The 19,369-nt window shown below is 41.9% G+C and overlaps 1 protein-coding gene across 10 annotated transcripts in view; it reads right to left on the reverse strand.

Annotated features, from left to right (window-relative positions):
- Positions 1–19,369, reverse strand: part of LAMA2 (laminin subunit alpha 2) — a 475,192-nt gene that overhangs the window by 110,331 nt on the left and 345,492 nt on the right. For all 10 annotated transcript variants that reach the window (XR_006414199.1, XM_044424782.1, XM_044424799.1 and 7 more), the window contains 2 exons: positions 11,377–11,463; positions 6,653–6,846 (listed from right to left, as the gene is read on the reverse strand). Coding sequence is in view for 9 of the 10 variants with exons in the window: in XM_044424782.1 (XP_044280717.1) it covers positions 6,653–6,846; positions 11,377–11,463 (281 nt within the window). In the remaining variant the exon portion in view is untranslated. The remainder of the gene's footprint in view (positions 1–6,652; positions 6,847–11,376; positions 11,464–19,369) is intronic.

Consider the following 19,369-nt stretch of genomic DNA (forward strand, 5'->3'; position numbering starts at 1 on the left):
TTATATGAAATTCCATCTTCTTGCTGAGAGATTCAGTATTTTTTAAAATTTTGTTCCTATACAAAGCATAACTAATAACTCGGCTCAGTCATTGGCCTCCCACTCAATGGAACATGAATCAGCTGCAGCCTCATTAATTTTAAAATATTTTATATTTTATCAAATATTATTTCTTAAATGTATCAACACCGCAAGATGAAACACTGAGAGTGCTGTGGTGATTACAGCGTTGGCCCACGGACCTGGATTTTAGGCCCCACTCAGCCATGAAACTCACTGGATGTCTCTGGGCCAGCCAGTTGCTCTCAACCTACCCTACTTTACAGGTTGTTGTGGTGAAGATAAAATGTGGTGGAGGGCTGTGGATGCCACCTTAGGGTCTGTGCAACAGAAGAAAGGTGGGATATAAATGTAGTGCAATAATAAGACTCCAAAACATGCAATTCACCATTCTAATGATAGCACATTCGAGGTTTTGTTATGTCCAACTTATAAATTAACACATGCAAATAAAAAGGGACTTTGAAAGGTAAGATAACCTACACTGCAATCCTAGATGTATCTCCTTGGAAGAAGACACTATTGGGTTCAATGAAACTTATTCCCAGGTGTGTGCAGGACTGTATCCCTTTCCACTAATGCCTAACACCCTTGAAAAGGAATGGGTGTTGGAGCTTAGGCTTGCAGAAGGGTAGTCCTTGGCAGTCAAGCACAGAAGCTGATTCTTCCCCTCTGCTGCCCCAGCAAACCTCAACTCTTGTACGCTTTAGCATCCCTTCATCCCACGCAATTACAGCAAGCTATTCTGCAGGGGGAAGTGGGCAGGACAATTTCATAATTCTCTTGCTGGCTTTTTACAAATCCCACATGCTTTTCTACTTGCATCTTCCATACATCTTAGTTCTCTGGGACTGGGAAAACACAATTAAGCCCTTAATGAAGTTCTTCAAGTCTCAACTGTAACTAGAGAGTTAAAGAAGTCACTTGGCCATGAGGCTACCCTTCCTCTCTAGCACTGACTGAAGACAGATTTTTTTGAGCATCTGGGCTACTTCAAAAATGATCTAACTGAATTGAATCCAAAGCTCCTTTCCTGTTGAAGGCTAGGCTATAAAAAACTGGCACTGCATCTTCAAAGAAGGAACAGGCTGTGCACAGAGTTGATTGCCTAACCAAGGCACCACCAAGAAACCTCCACTCCCATTCCTCAGAAGCAATTTTACACTGTAAAAATGTGTATCTTTTTAATAAATAAGCACAGATGGGCTTATTCAGCACATTTTACAATTGTAAGATGGCAATACATTCCAAAGATAAGCTACACACTGTAGGTTGTTCATGAAACAACACATAGTGCTCCTGACAGACAACTAAGCTTAGTGTGGTTTGCCCCTACTCCTTCTCTAGAGGACTTAGTGACAGAATCCGTCTTGACTCTTCTCTTTGCTCTGATTGCAACCCTTTAGGCAGTTAGGGTTTCCAGCTAGAAATAAGTGTATAAAAACTTGCTTCCACTGGGGTGGGGTGGAGGAAACATGGGTAGAAGGAGAAGCTCAATTTTCATCCCTTCCTGTGCTTTCTGATGTTCAGTCAAATTCATGATAAATGCTTCTCATTACAGAATCAGGTGTGATGCTGTTTCAGTCAGCATGGAGCTAAAACTACATTTTAGCTTGCAGAAGTAGAAACAAGAGCAAAGCAAATCATTGGCCAGGAGGCAAATTGATTTAGTGCACCGAGAAGGCAATTGTCAAGTTGCACGAGGCGGCACCGAAATGTTATTTTCAGTTACTTCCTTTCCTTGCTAAATTCTTTTTGCTTTCCACACCATACAGTCTTCCCACTAATTTGTTGCTTGAACTGAAGTACACTGTAATTGCTCTGGCAAGGGGACCATATTTTCTACTTTATGCATGTATGTCAGAAAAACCTATTAGTGGCCCAAGTCTTCTCATTTGTGTGCTTGTATATGGAACACAAAGAGAAAGAGTATTTCCATAAATAACATATAGGTTTAACACTGAGCTGTGAGTTTTATAAGCCGGCATCTATTCTAGTTGGTCAAGGAGTCATACAGAACTGTCAGGCTGGAATTCAAAAACTGTAAATCAGATAAATAGCAGAAAACCATTTTCTTTGAAAGACCTAGGCTACTTTAAAAAAAAAAGAAAAGAAAAAGAAACACTAGCTTTTGTACTAAACCAGCAGATAGCATTTTAATAGATTTCCCCATTTAAGCAGGCTTTTCCTAGTTAACCTTAAATGCTTGGCAATAAATATCACAAAATGGGATGCAAACAAAGAACAACTTAATTTTGCATTATGGTGAAACTGAAATGAATCACTTATAAAGACATGAAAATATTCTGAATGAACAAAAAATGGTTGCTCCTATCATGCAGAGTAAACATTCAGCATGAATTAACACCCTTTGAGTTGAAAATGGGGTTGAAAAGAGGAGATGCACTGAGTTCCATCTTTTGGTATAAGAAACAGGCTGATGTTACTTGAATAGACAGGCTAGAATATACTCAAGCAACAGAAACTGTTTTGAGATGATGGTTATATAACTTATACATGATTAAATGTTTTCAGGGTTTAGGGTTTATAAACCCATCAGTTTTAACCAATGCAACTTTCTATCCAGATCATTACCGCTATGCACACTTGAAAGACAGAAATCATGCCATGTTTCAATAAGAAGTTAGTAGAAAGCATTGGGCTGTATCCAACATCCATCTAATATAGGTCCTATTCATTTCAATATATCTGCTCTAAGTTAGGGATGTGCAAGGAATTAGTTTCGGGGGCTAAATAGCCAATTGATTTTTCTAACACAGCCCTCCAGGTTCTCTTTCAGCTACCCTGCATTTGTCCTGATGTGATCTGATGCAACTCAAGCCAACACACAGATTTCTACCTTTAAAACTGGCCCAGCTTTACTTGAATTTATTAAAACCAAAGTAAATAAATAAACACTCCTCAGAAAATTTGGGAAAATTGCAAAACCTGAGGTTTGGGCACATCTCAATGTTGAACGAATCTGTGCCATATGTGTGGTTTTCCCACTACTGGGGCCTATCTTGCTGTTAAAAAAGAAAGAGAATTTAGCAGCAGTTTAACTCTAAACACAATAAACAGTATTTGTAGGAAGAAATACATCACCAAAAGAAATCAGGTACTGGTTACATAATATGGGTGAGAAGAGTGTGTGTGGTGTGGCCGGGGGGTGGGGAGAAGCCAAAAGCCATAACATTTATTTGCAGAAATTATGGTAGTGCAACATAAGTGAAAATAGTAAATAAATAAACAAACAAACAATGTCTATTTTTGATGTGACCACATCATTGAACCCTAATGAGAAATTATAGAGCTGATATCAAACTAGATGATATTGACCACGATCCATTATTTGAGAAATGGGGAATATGGAGTGCTAATGAGAAAGAAGTAAGATGAAATTGACAAAGGAATATGTGGTGCCCAGGGTAACAAAATGGACTTGCAAATATGGTCAAATACTAAAAGCACCATAAACCCTTTTATGTAAATTGAAAGACTCAGGCCTCTTTTGCACAAGAGATCTAATTTGTGCAATTCACTATTTGCATAAATGGAGCTACAAATATATGGATCTCTGTTCTTAATGTTTGAAACTAGTTTGTTCACATTTCTGAACAGCATCCTAAAAAAAAGGAGTTGCCTGTTTCTGATGGCCAGATCAGCAATCCATGGAAGTCTGTCGGATTCAAATGAAATGGATCTCCCAACATCCCACATTCCTTCTCTAAGCAGGACTAACACTGGATATGACTCACTGGGAGCGAAATGCAACTTCTGCTCTGCAATGTGACTCTTCTCTCTTCTCCTCCCTGGTGCAATCTACCCCACCATCTGCTCAGGATGGTCCGGAAGCCTCTAAAGCAGATTTTGAGGACACAGAAGATAGGGAGAAGAGGTGGAGGGAAAATGGCTCCATGCACCATTCTGACATAATTATCCCACTGGGGAAAGGAATTAATAGAATACTATCCTGTGTGTTTACCAGTCGTTTACCTCATATAACAGACTTACCTTAAAGTGAAATTCCACACAAGAAAGCGTGCTTATAAAAAACAAAGTGACTTTTAAAATGAAACTGTTTGCATACAAAATCAAATCTTATATTAGTTGTGCAGATGTTTGAATATGTTATTGGTCAACTTTAAAAAAGTACTTTTCTAAGGCCTAAATACAGCAATGCTCAAGATCAAACTACACATTACTTTAATTCCATGCTGTTAGTGTTAATTCCATAGCCTGATAATATTATTTACTTTAGTGTGCGAAGTGTTCTGATTCACATGGGGACCAGTGTGCACTAGAAGGGTACAATTAAACCTTCCCATTTTACTCCAAAATCTCATCTCAACCCAGGAGGAAAAAGCAGGAAAAGAGTTTAATCTTGCCTATGGGTGAATCTGGATTGCTCACATTTACACCAAAGGAAATAAGCCTATCAGGCTTAGCAGCACACTACACAGTTAAGGTACTATTTAGTGTATTTCTTAAATAAAGCTGAGAGCTTAGGGTATTGAGTGGTTTAAAATAGAATCAATCAATCAAGCAGAAGGCTATCATTAACTACTGTGCTTAATCAGTCCTTCCCATATGTAACGAATGCTATTCAAGCTAAGAGGACTGGTCACTTGTTGGGCAAACAGGAATAAAGGTGGAGACAGAGAAAAATGGACTGGGTGCAACTTGAGTTTCCTTCTTGTCCTCAACAGATAATTGATTTGTGTTAGAACTTAATAGTTTTGTCCATCAATTAGCAGTGCATGCACCATACTTGTTGGCTGCTGGGTTCCAGTGCTGGATCCTTGGAAAGCATCTATTAGCAATGATATTGAAGCTGATTCTGAATTGTCTTTCCACAGATTGGCTAATCTGAATTAGGTGCATATTTGGGATGCAATCTGTCATACCAGAAGCATGTTTCGCCAATAGAGTTTTCTGCGTGGAGCTTGGCACATTCCCATTTCATTAGGATTTTAAACTTTTGATGGTTTATGGCACTGAACACTTGTCTTGTTTGAACAATGTTCATTATGCTTAAATATTATCCCATAACAACATCACTGTTATCACAGTTTGGGATAATTTAAATATTATGCAAGGCAACATCAGTGCCACGCCAACAAATTTTGTCTAAACAGAAATTAAAGGCCAATTGCAGTCTTCATCTGGCAGAAATGGTATTCTGTACGGCTGAGCTTGAGTCATGAAAATTTTCACCATTTCAGATCTTCATATTCCTGTTCAACTTAGAAAATTTCCTTATCTAGCTGCTTGAGAAGAACATAACAACTATCCCATTTGTCATGTAATTGTTGGCAATCATTTTGTTATGCTGAAGTGTTGACAATCACAGGAAATTAGACATGTGCTGAGGACAGAAATCATCAGCACAGTAACTGGGACCCCACCAATAAAAAAGAGGGGTCAGCCTATAAAAAAAAGAAGAGACTATGCAGAAATTCAGCAGTCTTTCAGTGCTGAACTGGTGGAGATTCTTACATTTTTATAAAAAGAAAGCCTTTGTTCTTTGACTTCCCATACTCCATCCTGCTCTGTGTTTTATTAGGAATGTGTGAACCAGCAGGACTTTGCACTGCTACCTCAGAGAAGTAGGAAAAATATTTTCTGACTCTAAATAAATGTTAAATAAAACAACAATAGAGCTTTCATGGGTTTTAAAAATCCACCTTCTTCTATTCCAGGCAGTGGATTTGAGCCAGGGGTGAAACCACCCGCTTTCCATATGCAGGGCACAGGCATAGCCTCAGGTATCTGCAAGAGGAGCTGGGAAAAACCCTGCCTGAAATTCTGGGGCAAGGCTGCCTGTTATTGCACACCTGCTATTTCAAACATGGTGTGGACACTTCTCCTGGAACCTGCCAGGCTCACTGACTCTTCTGACTTTTATTTTATTTCTTTTCTCCCTTTAGCTGATAGGAAGGCATGTACAAAGCAGTGGGCTTCCTTCCAATTTGGGCTCAAAAGCATGGCTTTGCATTTTGGAGGTCAGACCCCACCTCTCCCTTCCTTTTAGGTTCTTAGGAAAGGCCCTTTCCTTTTAGTCTCATCAGTTTGGCCTCTGGGAAATTACTGTTTCGTGACTAGTCATGCTTGCCATGGCAACTGTTTTATGATCAGACAAGCCAACTCCCCAGCCTTTTTGTTAGGGCAAACTATATTTTCAGAATTATAAACCACTGACCCAAAAAGGCTGGGGACCTTTGTAGAGCTTTGTAGGGAATGGTAGACAACATTGATGGGACAATTCAATATAAAACATATTCAGCTATGTTTCAGTGTGACTTGTTACTCCATTGAAAGGGGAGCTCCCTTCAAAAGGACAGCTCCCATCTCTTGCACAGCTCCAACAAAAGGCCAAAGGACTGACAGTCCATGTTTCTCCATTCTCCACGCACAAGCAGAATACCCATTTCTTCACATCTCACTGTCAACACAGCGAGTCTGAATGTAGCTGTCCAAAATGCAGTGGATAGACAGGTCAGGTCTCTACGGCTATTAGAGATCTGATCCAGAAAAGCAAGATTAACCAAACAAGCCACTGGAACTTTAGAAGTACTGTTAATATACATACAAACACATCGTATGCCTTCACGAGCATGCCGGGGTTCACATCCTGCACACTTCAGGCCAGTTGATCCAGGTTTGCACGTGCATTGTCCAGTGACAGGATCACATGGAACAGGCAGCGAACCATATGGATGGCACTCACATTCTTGACAAGATCCACCAGGAATTCTTGGATTCCCTGTGTATCCAGAGGAACATCTGAAGGTTGAAAAAATGCAATGAGAAGAATGTTCAGCTGCCAGTGGTTTTCTATGAAAGAGTCATGAAAAAAATCATAGGACTGGATTTACTTTTTTACTGGAGCAAGTCCTTGAAAGACAAGTGAAGGGGATGAGAAACACACTGCATTTGAAAGGGCTGGTATGCATTTACAGTTACGCAAATTGGTGTGAATATAACCTCCATCATACAAAATGTTAGGAACATAGGACAGGAGGATGTTCCCAAACAAGGGCATATGACCTGGTCAGATGTGTGGACTTGTATATGGAACTGGAAGAAATGACATGAAATATCTATCCACATGCTACCTCAAGACAGGTGCTTCAATACCCAAATGTATTCTTTTTCAAGTCTCAAGGGTACCCTTTTCTTAGCTCTCCTCTTTGAAACTTGAAATGGCATCTGTGATCCTGGCATGGTAGAGATAGTACTTCTCTAGTTTTTAAAATGATACTTTTTCATTTTTCAGTATAAATGGACTCATGCACCACAGTTTGAAGTTGCTGAATGTTTTCAGCAATGTTTCTTTTTCACTTGGTTTTTCATAATGGTTTACAGAATAGTCAATTTTGTTACATCTCATACCTGCTTTCTGTTGTTCCTATGAGCAATTCTTGATATTTTTCTTCATTGAATTTCATTCTTTTGATCTTGCCATCCTTCTACTTTAGGCCATGTTAACTTAGTTTTATTGCAGAAACATTCATGAAGCTGTGCTATGTAAGTAAGGTGCTTACATACCTAGCCTCAAGTGGACTCAGTGGCATGGAGTACCTTCTATTAGCTTAGACTGATATACCAACCATGACCCTATCTGGACAGGCAAAGCCTTGCTACAGTAATCCATGCTCTGGCAACCTCTCATTTGGATTACTGCAATGCACTCTATATGGGGCTGCCTTCGAAAAGGGTCCAGAAACTTCACCTGATCCAAAATGGGGCACCAAGGCTGTTAATGTGTGTCCCATGAACGTGGACACACTCTGGACCTAGTTTTCTCGATGGGACACGAAGAGGGGGATCTGAGGGTGAGGAACTTGTGTCTGACACCCTTGTCATGGTCAGATCACTTCCTCATAAGGTTTGAGCTCAAGAGTGGCCTTTCCCTCTGCAAGGGTGCGGACCCGATTGTATTGGTCTGCCCCTGGAGCCGGGTGGATCCTGATGGATTCCTGGAAGCTCTGGGGGATTTTCCTGTCGACAAGACTGGTGGTCCTGTCGATGCCCTGGTTGAACTGGGAATGAGGAGATGACCTGGGCTATTGACACAATCGCTTCCAAGCGTCCTCTCCCACCTGGCAGAGTCCATTCATCTCCTTGGTATACACCTGAATTACAGGCAATGAAGCAGGTTGGGAGACGTCTAGAGCATAGGTGGAGGAGATCACGGGGTGATTCTGACCGAACACACTTAAGAGTCCATTATCGGGCCTATGCTGTGGCGGTGAGGATGGTGAAGAAGAAATTCTTCTCCATTTCCATTGCCTCCTCACAATGCCGTCCGGCGGAGTTTTTTTGGGTGGTGCAGGGGCTGATACATCTGGGCCCGAAGAAAGATCTTGTGCCACCCTCGAAGGCCTGCTGTGATGACTTTGCCAGGCATTTAAGGGAGAAAATCGCTCAGATTCGCCACGAGCTTGACTCTACTATTGAATCAGATTCTACTGGGGACAGGCCATCGACACTGTCGAGTCCACAATTAATGGATGAATTTCAGTTGTTGCGGCCTGATGATGTGGACAAGGTGCTTGGACAAGTACGTCCTACCACTTGCTTACTAGACGCATGCCCATCCTGGCTACTTAACAAAGCCAAGCATGGGATTGGGACCTGGATCCTGGAGGTGGTCAACGCCTCTTTAAGAGACGGCCGGGTACCTGCCCCTTTAAAGGAGGTGGTAGTCCGGCCAGTCCTAAAGAAGGCATCCCTGGATCCAGAGGTGGCCACCAATTATAGACCGGTGGCCAACATCCCGTTCCTGGGCAAGGTACTAGAGTGGGTGTTGGCGGGACAACTCCAAGCAATCTTGGATGAAACTGATTATCTGGAGCCATTTCAGTCCAGCTTCAGACCCGGGTATGGCACTGAATCTGCCTTGGTCGCCCTGTACGATGATCTGTGCAGGGAGAGAGACAGGGGGAGTGCATTCCTGTTAGTTCTCCTGGACCTCTCAGCAGCTTTCAATACCATCGACCATGGTATCCTTCTGGATAGGCTAGCGGGATTGGGAGTTGGAGGCACCGCGTGGCAGTGGTTCTGCTCCTATCTCAACGGCCAATTTCAGAAGGTGGTGCTGGGCGACTATGGCTCTGCGCCACGGCAGTTATGCCATGGAGTTCTGCAGGGGTCCATTTTGTCCCCCTTGCTATTCAACATCTACTTGAAACCACTGGGAGAGGTCATCAGGAGGTGTGGGCTGTGGAATCATCAGTACGCTGATGATACCCAGCTCTACCTCTCGTTTTCCACCAATCCAGGTGAGGCAGTGGCTGTGCTGAACCGGTGCCTGGCCGAGGTAATGGGCTGGATGAGAGCCAATAAACTGAAGCTCAATCCAGACAAGACAGAGGTCCTGTTGGTGGGTGGCTCAGGCCTCGGGATGGGGGACTTGGGCCTTGTCCTAAATGGGGTTGCACTCCCTCTGAGGGACAGGGTTCACAGCTTGGGAGTGCTCCTCGACCCTGCGCTGTCTCTAGAAGCTCAGGTGACGGCGGTGGCGAGGAGTGCCTTCCTTCAGCTTCAACTGATACATCAGCTGCATCCCTTCCTGGAGAACGACTGCCTGGCAACAGTGACACACGCGCTGGTAACTTTCCGATTAGACTTCTGTAACGCGCTCTACGTGGGGCTACCCTTGAAGATGGTCCAGATACTTCAATTGGTGCAGAATAGAGCTGCCAGGTTGCTGACGGGGACTGGGCGTTGTTCTCATATAACCCCAGTTCTCCGTCAGCTCCACTGGCTCCCAATTGAAGTCCGGGCCCAATTCAAGGTGTTGGTTATGACCTATAAAGCCCTGAACGGCTTGGGACCTGGATATCTAAAGGAACGCTTGCGCCCATATATGTCCTCCCGCCCCTTGAGATCAGCAACAGATGCCCTTCTCCGGGAACCCTCTGTGAATGATATAAGGAGGGTGAGCACCTGGAGGAGGGCTTTCTCTGCGGTGGCACCCCATCTATGGAATGCGCTCCCCAGAGAGGTCCGCCTGGCGCTGTCGTTATTTGTTTTTCAGCGCCAGGCAAAGACCTTTTTATTTAAAAGTTATTTTAATTGCTAAATTATTGTACTAATTAGGATTTTAAAATTTTTAGCCGGGAATGCACCGGGGGTTTTTAAATGTTGTTGTTTTCTTCTTTTAATTGCTTTATTATTATTATTTATGTATGTTTTATGTATTCTTTGTGAGCTGCCCCGAGGCTTTGTTGCAATGGGGGTGGCATAGAAATGTTTTAAATAAATAAATAAATAAATAAATAAATAAATAAATAAAGGGGACCAGTTTTTGAGATCATATTATGCCAGTCCTTTTTCAGCTGCATTGGTTCTCAGCTGAAATCCAGGTTCAATTCAAAGTACTAGTATTCACATTTAAAGTCCTACATGGCCTGGGGCCACGCTATCCGAAAGAATGCCTCATCTCTTATGGAACTACCTGGACTCAAGATCATCTTCTGGGGTCCTTCTCTGAGAGCCCAAAGGAAGCAGAGAGGGTGGCCACCAGGAGAAGAGCCTTTTTGGTTGTGGCACTTTGGCTCTGGAAGGAGCACTCCAAAAAGGTGCACCTGGCACCTATTCTCTACTCTTTTTGGAAACTTTTTATTTGCCAAGTATTTTAATAGTTAACTTTTACTCTTAGTCTTTATATTGGTTTTGGAGACGGAAGGCGTTAGTACTGCTGCTATACCTGTGTACCAATTTGAGTGCAACTGCTGTGGTTTTATTGATTTTATTGTTTTATTGTTCTATTGTTTTATAAGCTATTCTCTTTGTTCATATAGTTGTTTTGTTGTTGTCGTTGTTTTTTGCTACTCACCCAGAGAGCCTTGGGTTATTGGGCTCTAGATAGATAGATAGCTACTGTAGATAAAATTGATGGAAAATGAATAGTGATGCTTAGCTAGAGTGAACTGAAATGGATTCTTCAAAATATAGATTTGCAAAAGAGGTCCTATGTGTTTTACCCAAGCCTGCAACTAAAATCCAGTAGCTCTGTAATGATTCTAGCATGTGCTAGAAGTCTTGCACATCATCAAATCAAGCAACAGGTGCTAATAGTTTGGGGAAATTACATAAGGAATGTTTATTGAGTTAATGAGTGAATCATTGCACTTGTTTCATTGCAATAATTTATGAAATAACACAGAACACTGCTATTTTTACTTGACTAACAGACAGATGTTTGCTGCTTGGATGCTCCTTTATTTCTTTTGCTATTTGCTTTCTGTTATTCATTGTTCCTTTTGTTCTGATAATTCTTTTTTACCTTTCTATATTTTTCCTTACCTTTCACAGTACTGCCCCTCGTATCCTGGGGCACATGCAGAACAACGATAATCATTGACTCCTTCCATGATGCATGAGGGACTAAAACTGAAACAAAACAAAACACAAGGCTCATTCTCTTTCAGGCAATATTCCTAGTTGCAGGTAATATTCCTACTGATTTTGGACACATCTGTCTGAAGTGTATGCCACTCTTTTGATAGAATGCATCTGGCCCTCTTAAGACAAGGGCATCGTAGTATGAATGGATACTTTCCCTCAGGTATATGCTTCTCAAGCTGCTCAGGGCTTTATACCTCCCCACACTGGCTGTTTGTACATCCCAAAATGTGCTGTTCCAGTGCCATGGAGTGGCATATACCCATGTGGGTTGGGTAGAGACCAGTTTCAGCCTTTCCTCTTTCCACTTTATTTTCCCTTAAGCATTTGCATGAGTGGGGTGGAATAGAGAAGAGGCTGCAAAGCAATTCACCATAAAGTGAATCTCCTCTTACCCCGCCAAAGAATAACAACTTTCCACTGTTTTCTTAATTTCTTCCCTTGACTGAATGATACAATGTAGTGCCTTCTCTGCTCCTTTGCGCCACATGCATCCATTACACCCCACATCTCCAAAAGTAAACAGAAAATAGTCCTGCCTTACTTGCCAATTCACTCACATAAGCAATTGCTGCTCAAATACTTTGCAAAGAGGAGGTGAAAATCAGATCTTAATAGCCTCCTTCCTATCCACCAACCTCCTCCAGTAACTAACACTGTCTTCCAAGCTTCCAGATACATTTGAAATAATTAACACAACCCAAAAATACAAAATCTTTGCACTCAGGGCTTTTTCTTCATGAGGTCATTTATCCACTTTATCACTTGTAGTTTTATCATAGAAAGGAGATTGAAGCAGTGTGTTAAAAACAAAACAAAACAAAACAAAACATTTCTTCTCTTGCTACATAACCTCTAGGTGGCGGTATGCCATAATGGAAAAGCACAAATGCACGAGAGGAAATTGCACCTTTTCTTCTCCAATCAGAAAGACCCAAATTTCCCTGCTCCAGAAAAACATGCAGAAAGAAGCAAATCAGCAACTAAAGAAGACTTAAGCATCCATGAGCATCAACTAATGAGTACCCTGTAATTGCCTAGTGTAGAATAGCTCTAAAATGTACAGAATATCCCAGTTGTAGAGACATGCACATTAAAGAAATACTTAAACTGAAAGGCCCCAAGCTTCTCCTTGTATATGAATAGTCCCTTCCTTTCTTTTCAGCTTGACTCTCTGTGGGAACAAAAGCTAGGCAAGGGGAAACGCTTTTCATAAGAGCTTTACTTACAATTTCTTTCTTTCTGCCAGTCTGCGTGCCTCTCGTCTGTCTGTCTGTCTTATGACACAGGTACACTCTCAATGCTCATGACTAGTGGTTTATGAGCATCCTATGCAGAGCAGAAAGAATGGTGGAGGCATAAAATGCAGTGTGGTAGGAATTCTCTTTGTTCATATGAACAAAGAGAATTCCTACCACACTGCATTTTAGCTAGATGGCCATTTTTGGATGTCTAGCTGAGGCACCTTGGAGTGGGAGGAAAGGAGTCTGTGGTGAACACAGGATAGGTTGTATCCTGGCCTCTCCAGTCCCTCCCCTCCCCTCCCCTCCCCACCCCACAAAAGCTCCCTTTCCTCCTCCCTAAGGTTGCATTCCTGAGAGGAAACTGACATCGTTCCTTATATTATAGAGGCATCAAGAGGATGGAGATTGAGCACAGATTCCAAGTTGTGAGGTTGATGTTGTGTTTCCGACCCCAGGTCTGCAATCTGAGGTATCCAATGGTCCCCCAGACGGAGGTCCTGTTGGTTGGCGGATCGGGCTTCGGAGAGGGTGGATTTGACCTGGTCCTGAATGGTGCAACACTCCCTCTTAGGGATAAGGTCCGCAGCTTAGGAGTACTCCTCGACCCGGAGCTTTCTTTGGAAGCTCAGGTGACAGCGATGGCGAGGAGCGCCTTCCTTCAGCTTCGGCTGATTAATCAGCTGCGCCCCTACCTGGAGTTCGACTGCCTCGCGACGGTGACACACACGCTGGTGACTTCCCGCCTAGACTTCTGTAACGCGCTTTACGTGGGGCTTCCCCTGAAGACGGTCCGAACACTTCAATTGGTGCAAAATAGAGCTGCCAGGTTGCTGACGGGGACGGGGCGTTATGCTCACATGACTCCAGTCCTCCGTCAGCTTCACTGGCTGCCCATTGAAGCCCGGGCCCAATTCAAGGTGTTGATTATGACCTATAAAGCCCTAAACGGCTTGGGTCCTGGCTACCTGAACGAGCGCTTACGTCCGTATATGCCCGACCGCCCTTTGAGATCTGCGGGAGAGTCCCTTCTCCGGGAATCCTCCATGAAAGAAATTAGGAGAGTAAGTACTCGGAGGAGGGCTTTCTCTGCGGTGGCGCCCAACCTATGGAATTCACTCCCCAAAGAGGTCCGCCTGGCACCGTCGTTACTGGTTTTTCGGCGCCAGGTAAAGACCTTTTTATTTAAACAACATTTTAATTGTTAAAATATATGATCTGGCCAGGGCAACTTCTTCTTCCTTCTCTTTTCTCCTCCTATATTATTTATTTACTTATTTTATACTGATAATTTTAATTTTATATTATTATGTTTGTAACTCAATGTATTTTTTGTATTTTTGTATTTAATGGTAATTTATTATGTTCTATTGTATTTCAATGTATTTTATTGTGTTGTAAGCCGCCCCGAGGCTTCGGCAAGGGGCAGCATAGAAATGTAATAATAATAATAATAATAATAATAATAATAATAATAATATCTGTGGTCCACAGAATCGCTCCCTAGATTCCAGGAAGTTGAGATCAGAATCTGTGGCAGTGTCATGCAATTTCTGAATGCTCTCATATGTTGTTCACACCAGCATTGGACAAAGTTGCTTGTGTTGCTTCAGCTTCTGAATTAGCAAGCAAACACATGGATAGTGAGCAAATAATTAAATAAATGGAAGTTACATGTACGAAAGCATTTTAGTGTTCTGATATGATTTTAGTGTTCTGATCTTTAGCATACTTAAAAAAGATTCCCTTTATTAAAAAGGGCCTGGAGAAATACCTTGATCAAGCCGGCATGCAAACACATGCACCGTCTTGATGTGGTGATTAACACTACATGTATATTCAGGGGTAAGCCACATTGTATTCAGTACGAAATACTCCCAGGAAAGTGAATAGAAGAGTTAGTGTAATCATATGCTTGCCTGGAAATAAGTCCTACTGAACACAACAGGATTTACTTCTGAGCAAGCATGGATTAGACTGCACTGTGAAAAACCTATATTTGCAACAGAAATTTCAGGGCTAGCCTCACATTTGGATCTTGCTGAAAAACTCCACTGGGACAGCACATGCCCTGTTCCAATTTCTGACAATGCAACAAATCTAGGAGGGGATTTCTGAATTCTTTTGGGCTGTTTTGGCTTCTCTGGATAATGAAAGCAGCAATGAATGGCTACTGCTACTGAAATTAATTGGACAGAGAACTGTGGTTAGTTTCCTCTCTCCCTCCTTGCCACCTTAATAGCCAGAGAAACTGCTGCTGGGCTGCATAAGCATCACATGTGCCTTAACATTTCTGTTTGCTTGTTTCATCCATCACAGGAAACCACTTGAGAGTCATGTAGTCCAATAAAATATATTTGAGTGCCACCAGCACAAGGTCTTGATTTATGTATCTTGTTCACACCTCTCCTGAAAATATTTATAAAACAGAGAGGTGGCTTTCACAACTGTTGCACACAACAGGCATTTAAAAACTAGATCAGGTGATTTCTGGCTTCCTTCCTTTCCCCGTTCTTTACCTTTCTCTCTCCACCTTCCTGGCCCCTACTCAGCATCTCAGATGATCACCTGCTCTGCATTGCAGGCCCAGAACCTTCTCCTCAACAAGATTCCACACAACAACCTGTTGTGCTGTATATGGTGGTGGGCGATTCAACACCAGGCTGCTGTAGGGTGATGCAACCCCAAGCAGGCACTGTTGCCAACTATCTATAATAAATCTATAAGTACAATAATAATAAATTAACAGTTAAAATAACTTTTAAATAAAAAGTATGGTCTGGACTGCTGGGAGCTTAGTCCAGTTTTGGTTGCTGATGTAATGCCTACACAACAGCTGCTTGAGGCCATTTTGGACCAGGACCACACCCAAACAGTCTTAAACCTGGACTGAGAATGACTTCTGCAGTGGATCTCCATGTGTTTGTTTACCAAACAAATATAGTATGTCTAGTCATCTTCTCAGTTTAGAGTTGAGCAGCTACTTAGAGCATGATCCAATGCAACTTTACCCAGAAAAAACAGCCTACAACTCACAGCATGTTCTAGCCAGCCATGCTGCCTCTGGTGTGGTGGATGCTGTAGGCCGTTTTTTTGTCTAAACTTGCATTGGATGATGCTTTTATTCTACATATTTCCCAGCTTTCCCTACTGTAAGCACCTGTTGCTAGCATCATAATCCCATTTCAAAATTTAAATACTAGCCAGATGCTATTGAACGTAAGATAATATGAACTTTGAGAGGGTGGGAATTTTTTCTGCCTGTCAAAGCTGCTTCACTGAATGTGAACTAAGGCATTGCTGTAAATACAGAGAAATGCTAACACCTCACATTTGCAGGATGCAAACTCAAGACATTACACATCAACCAATGGCTGTGCTTGCTTCATGTCTGTTCACTCACCTGTCTTAACCTGCCAAATGAAGCTATGGCAGGAATTTTCTAACATGATCTTAAGCTGTGCACAAACTTGAACACCTAAATCTCTGAAGGGCACATGGGACGATGTGTGGTTGTCTGAAATATATCCAGAATGTGTTCAGGCCTTGTGGGAATGTGGGTCAAGAGAAAGAGGGAGGACGTTATTAATGGAAGTGGATGCTGTTCCATTTCCAACTATCTGAGCAGCAAGGCTGTGCCAAATCAAAGACTGTGTATCTGTAGCCCCACACAACTACTTCCTCTTTGCTACGGCACAATGAGCAGCATCTTCTATCTTGCTTATAACGCGTTAAATCAATACTGCTTGAATGAGTAATAAAATTACTCCTTTGCAAAAAATGTAAACAAATTGATCTACAACACACAAACTCATTATCCAGCACATTGCCAACTCAGTAAAAGGAAGCACATAAGGCAGTCACATTGTCTCGGTATGTTTGGGCCTTTTCTAATATTTGAAAATGAATGCTGAATGAAGAAATGAGAAAGTAACTGAAAGTGTTAAAAGACTTAAAAACTGCTCCTGATGGTTAGGATGATGACCTTTGTTCTGAAGTAAAAACAGCATGAACGATATAGGCAATTGCTTTGTACTCTGTGTGAACTGCTTCATAAGAATCTAGATATCTTTAATAATCTACAATTGAAGTAGCCAAAGTATGTTAATTAAAATTTGTTCTATAGACCCACTGTTTATGAGAGAATAACATTATCTTCAATAATAATATGCCACTTTAAGTGTGCATCCCGTGATTATTGCGTTCCAATCCTTACTGCAACCTTCTAAGGTAAGCCAAAATGATCTCCTCACCCCAATATCACAGATGAGATTGGGCTGAAGTTGAGACTGAATTGCTTGCAGCGGGCCAATACTGATTTCATGGCAGAGGCAAGATTTAAACTAGTGATTTCTTCGGTCCAGTTTCTAGGCCAGCATGCTATACCAGCTCTCTAAAGAGAACAGCTGCATTATAACAGGGGTGGCCAAACCCAGGCTCAGGAGCTGCATGAGCTCTGAGTTTATTTTGTGGCTTGTTGTCACTGCTGTGGGCTCTTGCAGGCAACTGCTGGCAACTTATCACCCCCTGCAGGTACCTGCTTGCTGCCCACCACCTGCCGCCACAGCCCATGGGCACCTGCGTGCAGCTCTCAGACATTTGATATTTATTATATGTGGCTCCTCTGCTGAGCAAGTCTAACCCCTGCACTCTAACGAGGGTGTGTGACAGTGTAACCTAGAAAGATCACCCTCTGAGTCATACTTAAGGTATGAGGATAACAGTATAGCATATTTTATCGTATTATGTTTTATGGTTTTGGCTATTACTTTCATCTACTTGTATCTGTATTATTGTTATGATTGCTCTGTGAGCTGCCCAGAATGCCTTTGGGCTATGGGGTGGCATACAAATGCAATAAATAAAATCAGTAAATGAATAATAAATATGTGAGAACTCCTGGACTTGGCTTAGCAGAGGTGAGCTTCCTGGAATGAGCCACGAAACAGATGAGGGCAAGATTCATGGCTTCAGGTGTGAGGAGAAGGAGGCCCTTATCTATACAAGAGGCCTTTGTATAGATAAGAGTTGGAGGTTGGCTTATAAAGCAAAGTCAGAAAACCTGGCAGAAGGAGTTCAGTCTCTATGTGAGATCAGAATAGCAAATAGAAAGGAATCTGTGGAAATGAAATTGTTTCTGTACTTGTTTGGAGAAAGAAAGAAAAACAAGTGAGAAATTTTATGTAACCAGTCCCTATGCACAGTATACTTTGGCTACAATAAGTTGTTTTGATGCCCACTGCATTCTCAGAAAGATCAAACAATGGAAAGATACAGCTTTTTCAAGTAAATGCAAACAATAGAGAAGGGTGCTGGGGACTACCGAACCAGTTTAAAGAACTTAGCAACAAGCTGCAACTTTGGATATCACAGACTGCTTAATAAGGGACTGAATAGTGAACAGAATACAGCAAGTAAGAGAGTGACTGCCAAGGGAATCAGACTTGACTTCAGAAAAAACCTGGAGATTTGCAGGGCCACTGAGTTGTCCAAAGACCTGGCGCCTTGGAAGAACAGGAAAAAGGCCCCTGAAAAACAGTGGAAGCCATTCATTATTCAGCAGAAAGAGAGGAAGAAATTTGATATAAGGACAACAGCAAACACCACAGAGTAATGTTTGTGTAATTCTATGAGAGGAACATGGAAGACAAAAACAGAGTTGTTCAGCTTATGGGAAAAACCACCAAAACTGAGACAAGCTTAACAACTATGCATTTAAGTCTCAATTAAAGCAGAGAAAGCCCAAAGCCAGAGTATGCACTGTAACTAGGGAATGTGAGGACATTCTGTGGGCAATTGATTAAGTAGGAAACATGCTTCAGGAACAGCTAACAGTGCAACCTGAACAACTGTATGCAACCATGTACTTGGTTTTGAGTGTGTGTGTGTGAAGAACTACTGTTTCACTTAGACTGTGGTGCATGTGATAATATCCCCATTCAACTAGTGAACTCCAATAAATGACTGGAAGAGATGAGTCCATTTTAAAGTATGTATAATTACAATACATCAGAACCAGAAGGAAAATGCAAACCCAAATCTGTAAGCCAAAGACAAACAAGAAATACAGGTTAAAATTTGTGGTTGTTGTTGATAGGTAGTGTCACTGTCAGGCCTTAAGGCTGTATAGGGAAGGTATGGAAACTAATGAAAGCACAGTTTCAAGACATATTGGCAGTGGCTAATGGAGTGATGGAAGAACAGTCATATGAAGCTGGAAGCAAGAGTGAGCTCAGAGGGAATTGAGGAATATATTTAGCAAGGGACAGCAAGACTGAGTTTATAAACTGGAGATTGCTAAAAGTGTGACGTCAGTTCAGTTATCTGAGAGGAAAGTGCCACTAGCTTCAGAGCAAGAAGAGCTGTGAAGTCTACAATGGTGGGGACTATTTCAATCAGTAAAAAAAAGGTATGGACTAGATAAGCAATCTGGTGGGAAACTCAGAATATGCATAGATCCAAAGTCCTTGAATAAAGCACCCCAAAAAATCCATTGCCCACTATGGAAGATATATTATCACATATATTAAAAATAAGGCTATTCTAGCCATGCTGTCAAAAGGGGATTCTGGCAAATTGAATGGATAATGAATCCAGTTATTTGACAGAATTAGCTATACCCTTTGGGAGATATTGCTGGTTAGGAATAGAAT

This window comes from Varanus komodoensis, unplaced genomic scaffold (assembly GCF_004798865.1).
Source record: "Varanus komodoensis strain SLA01 unplaced genomic scaffold, ASM479886v1 scaffold1, whole genome shotgun sequence".
Taxonomy (NCBI): domain Eukaryota; kingdom Metazoa; phylum Chordata; class Lepidosauria; order Squamata; family Varanidae; genus Varanus; species Varanus komodoensis.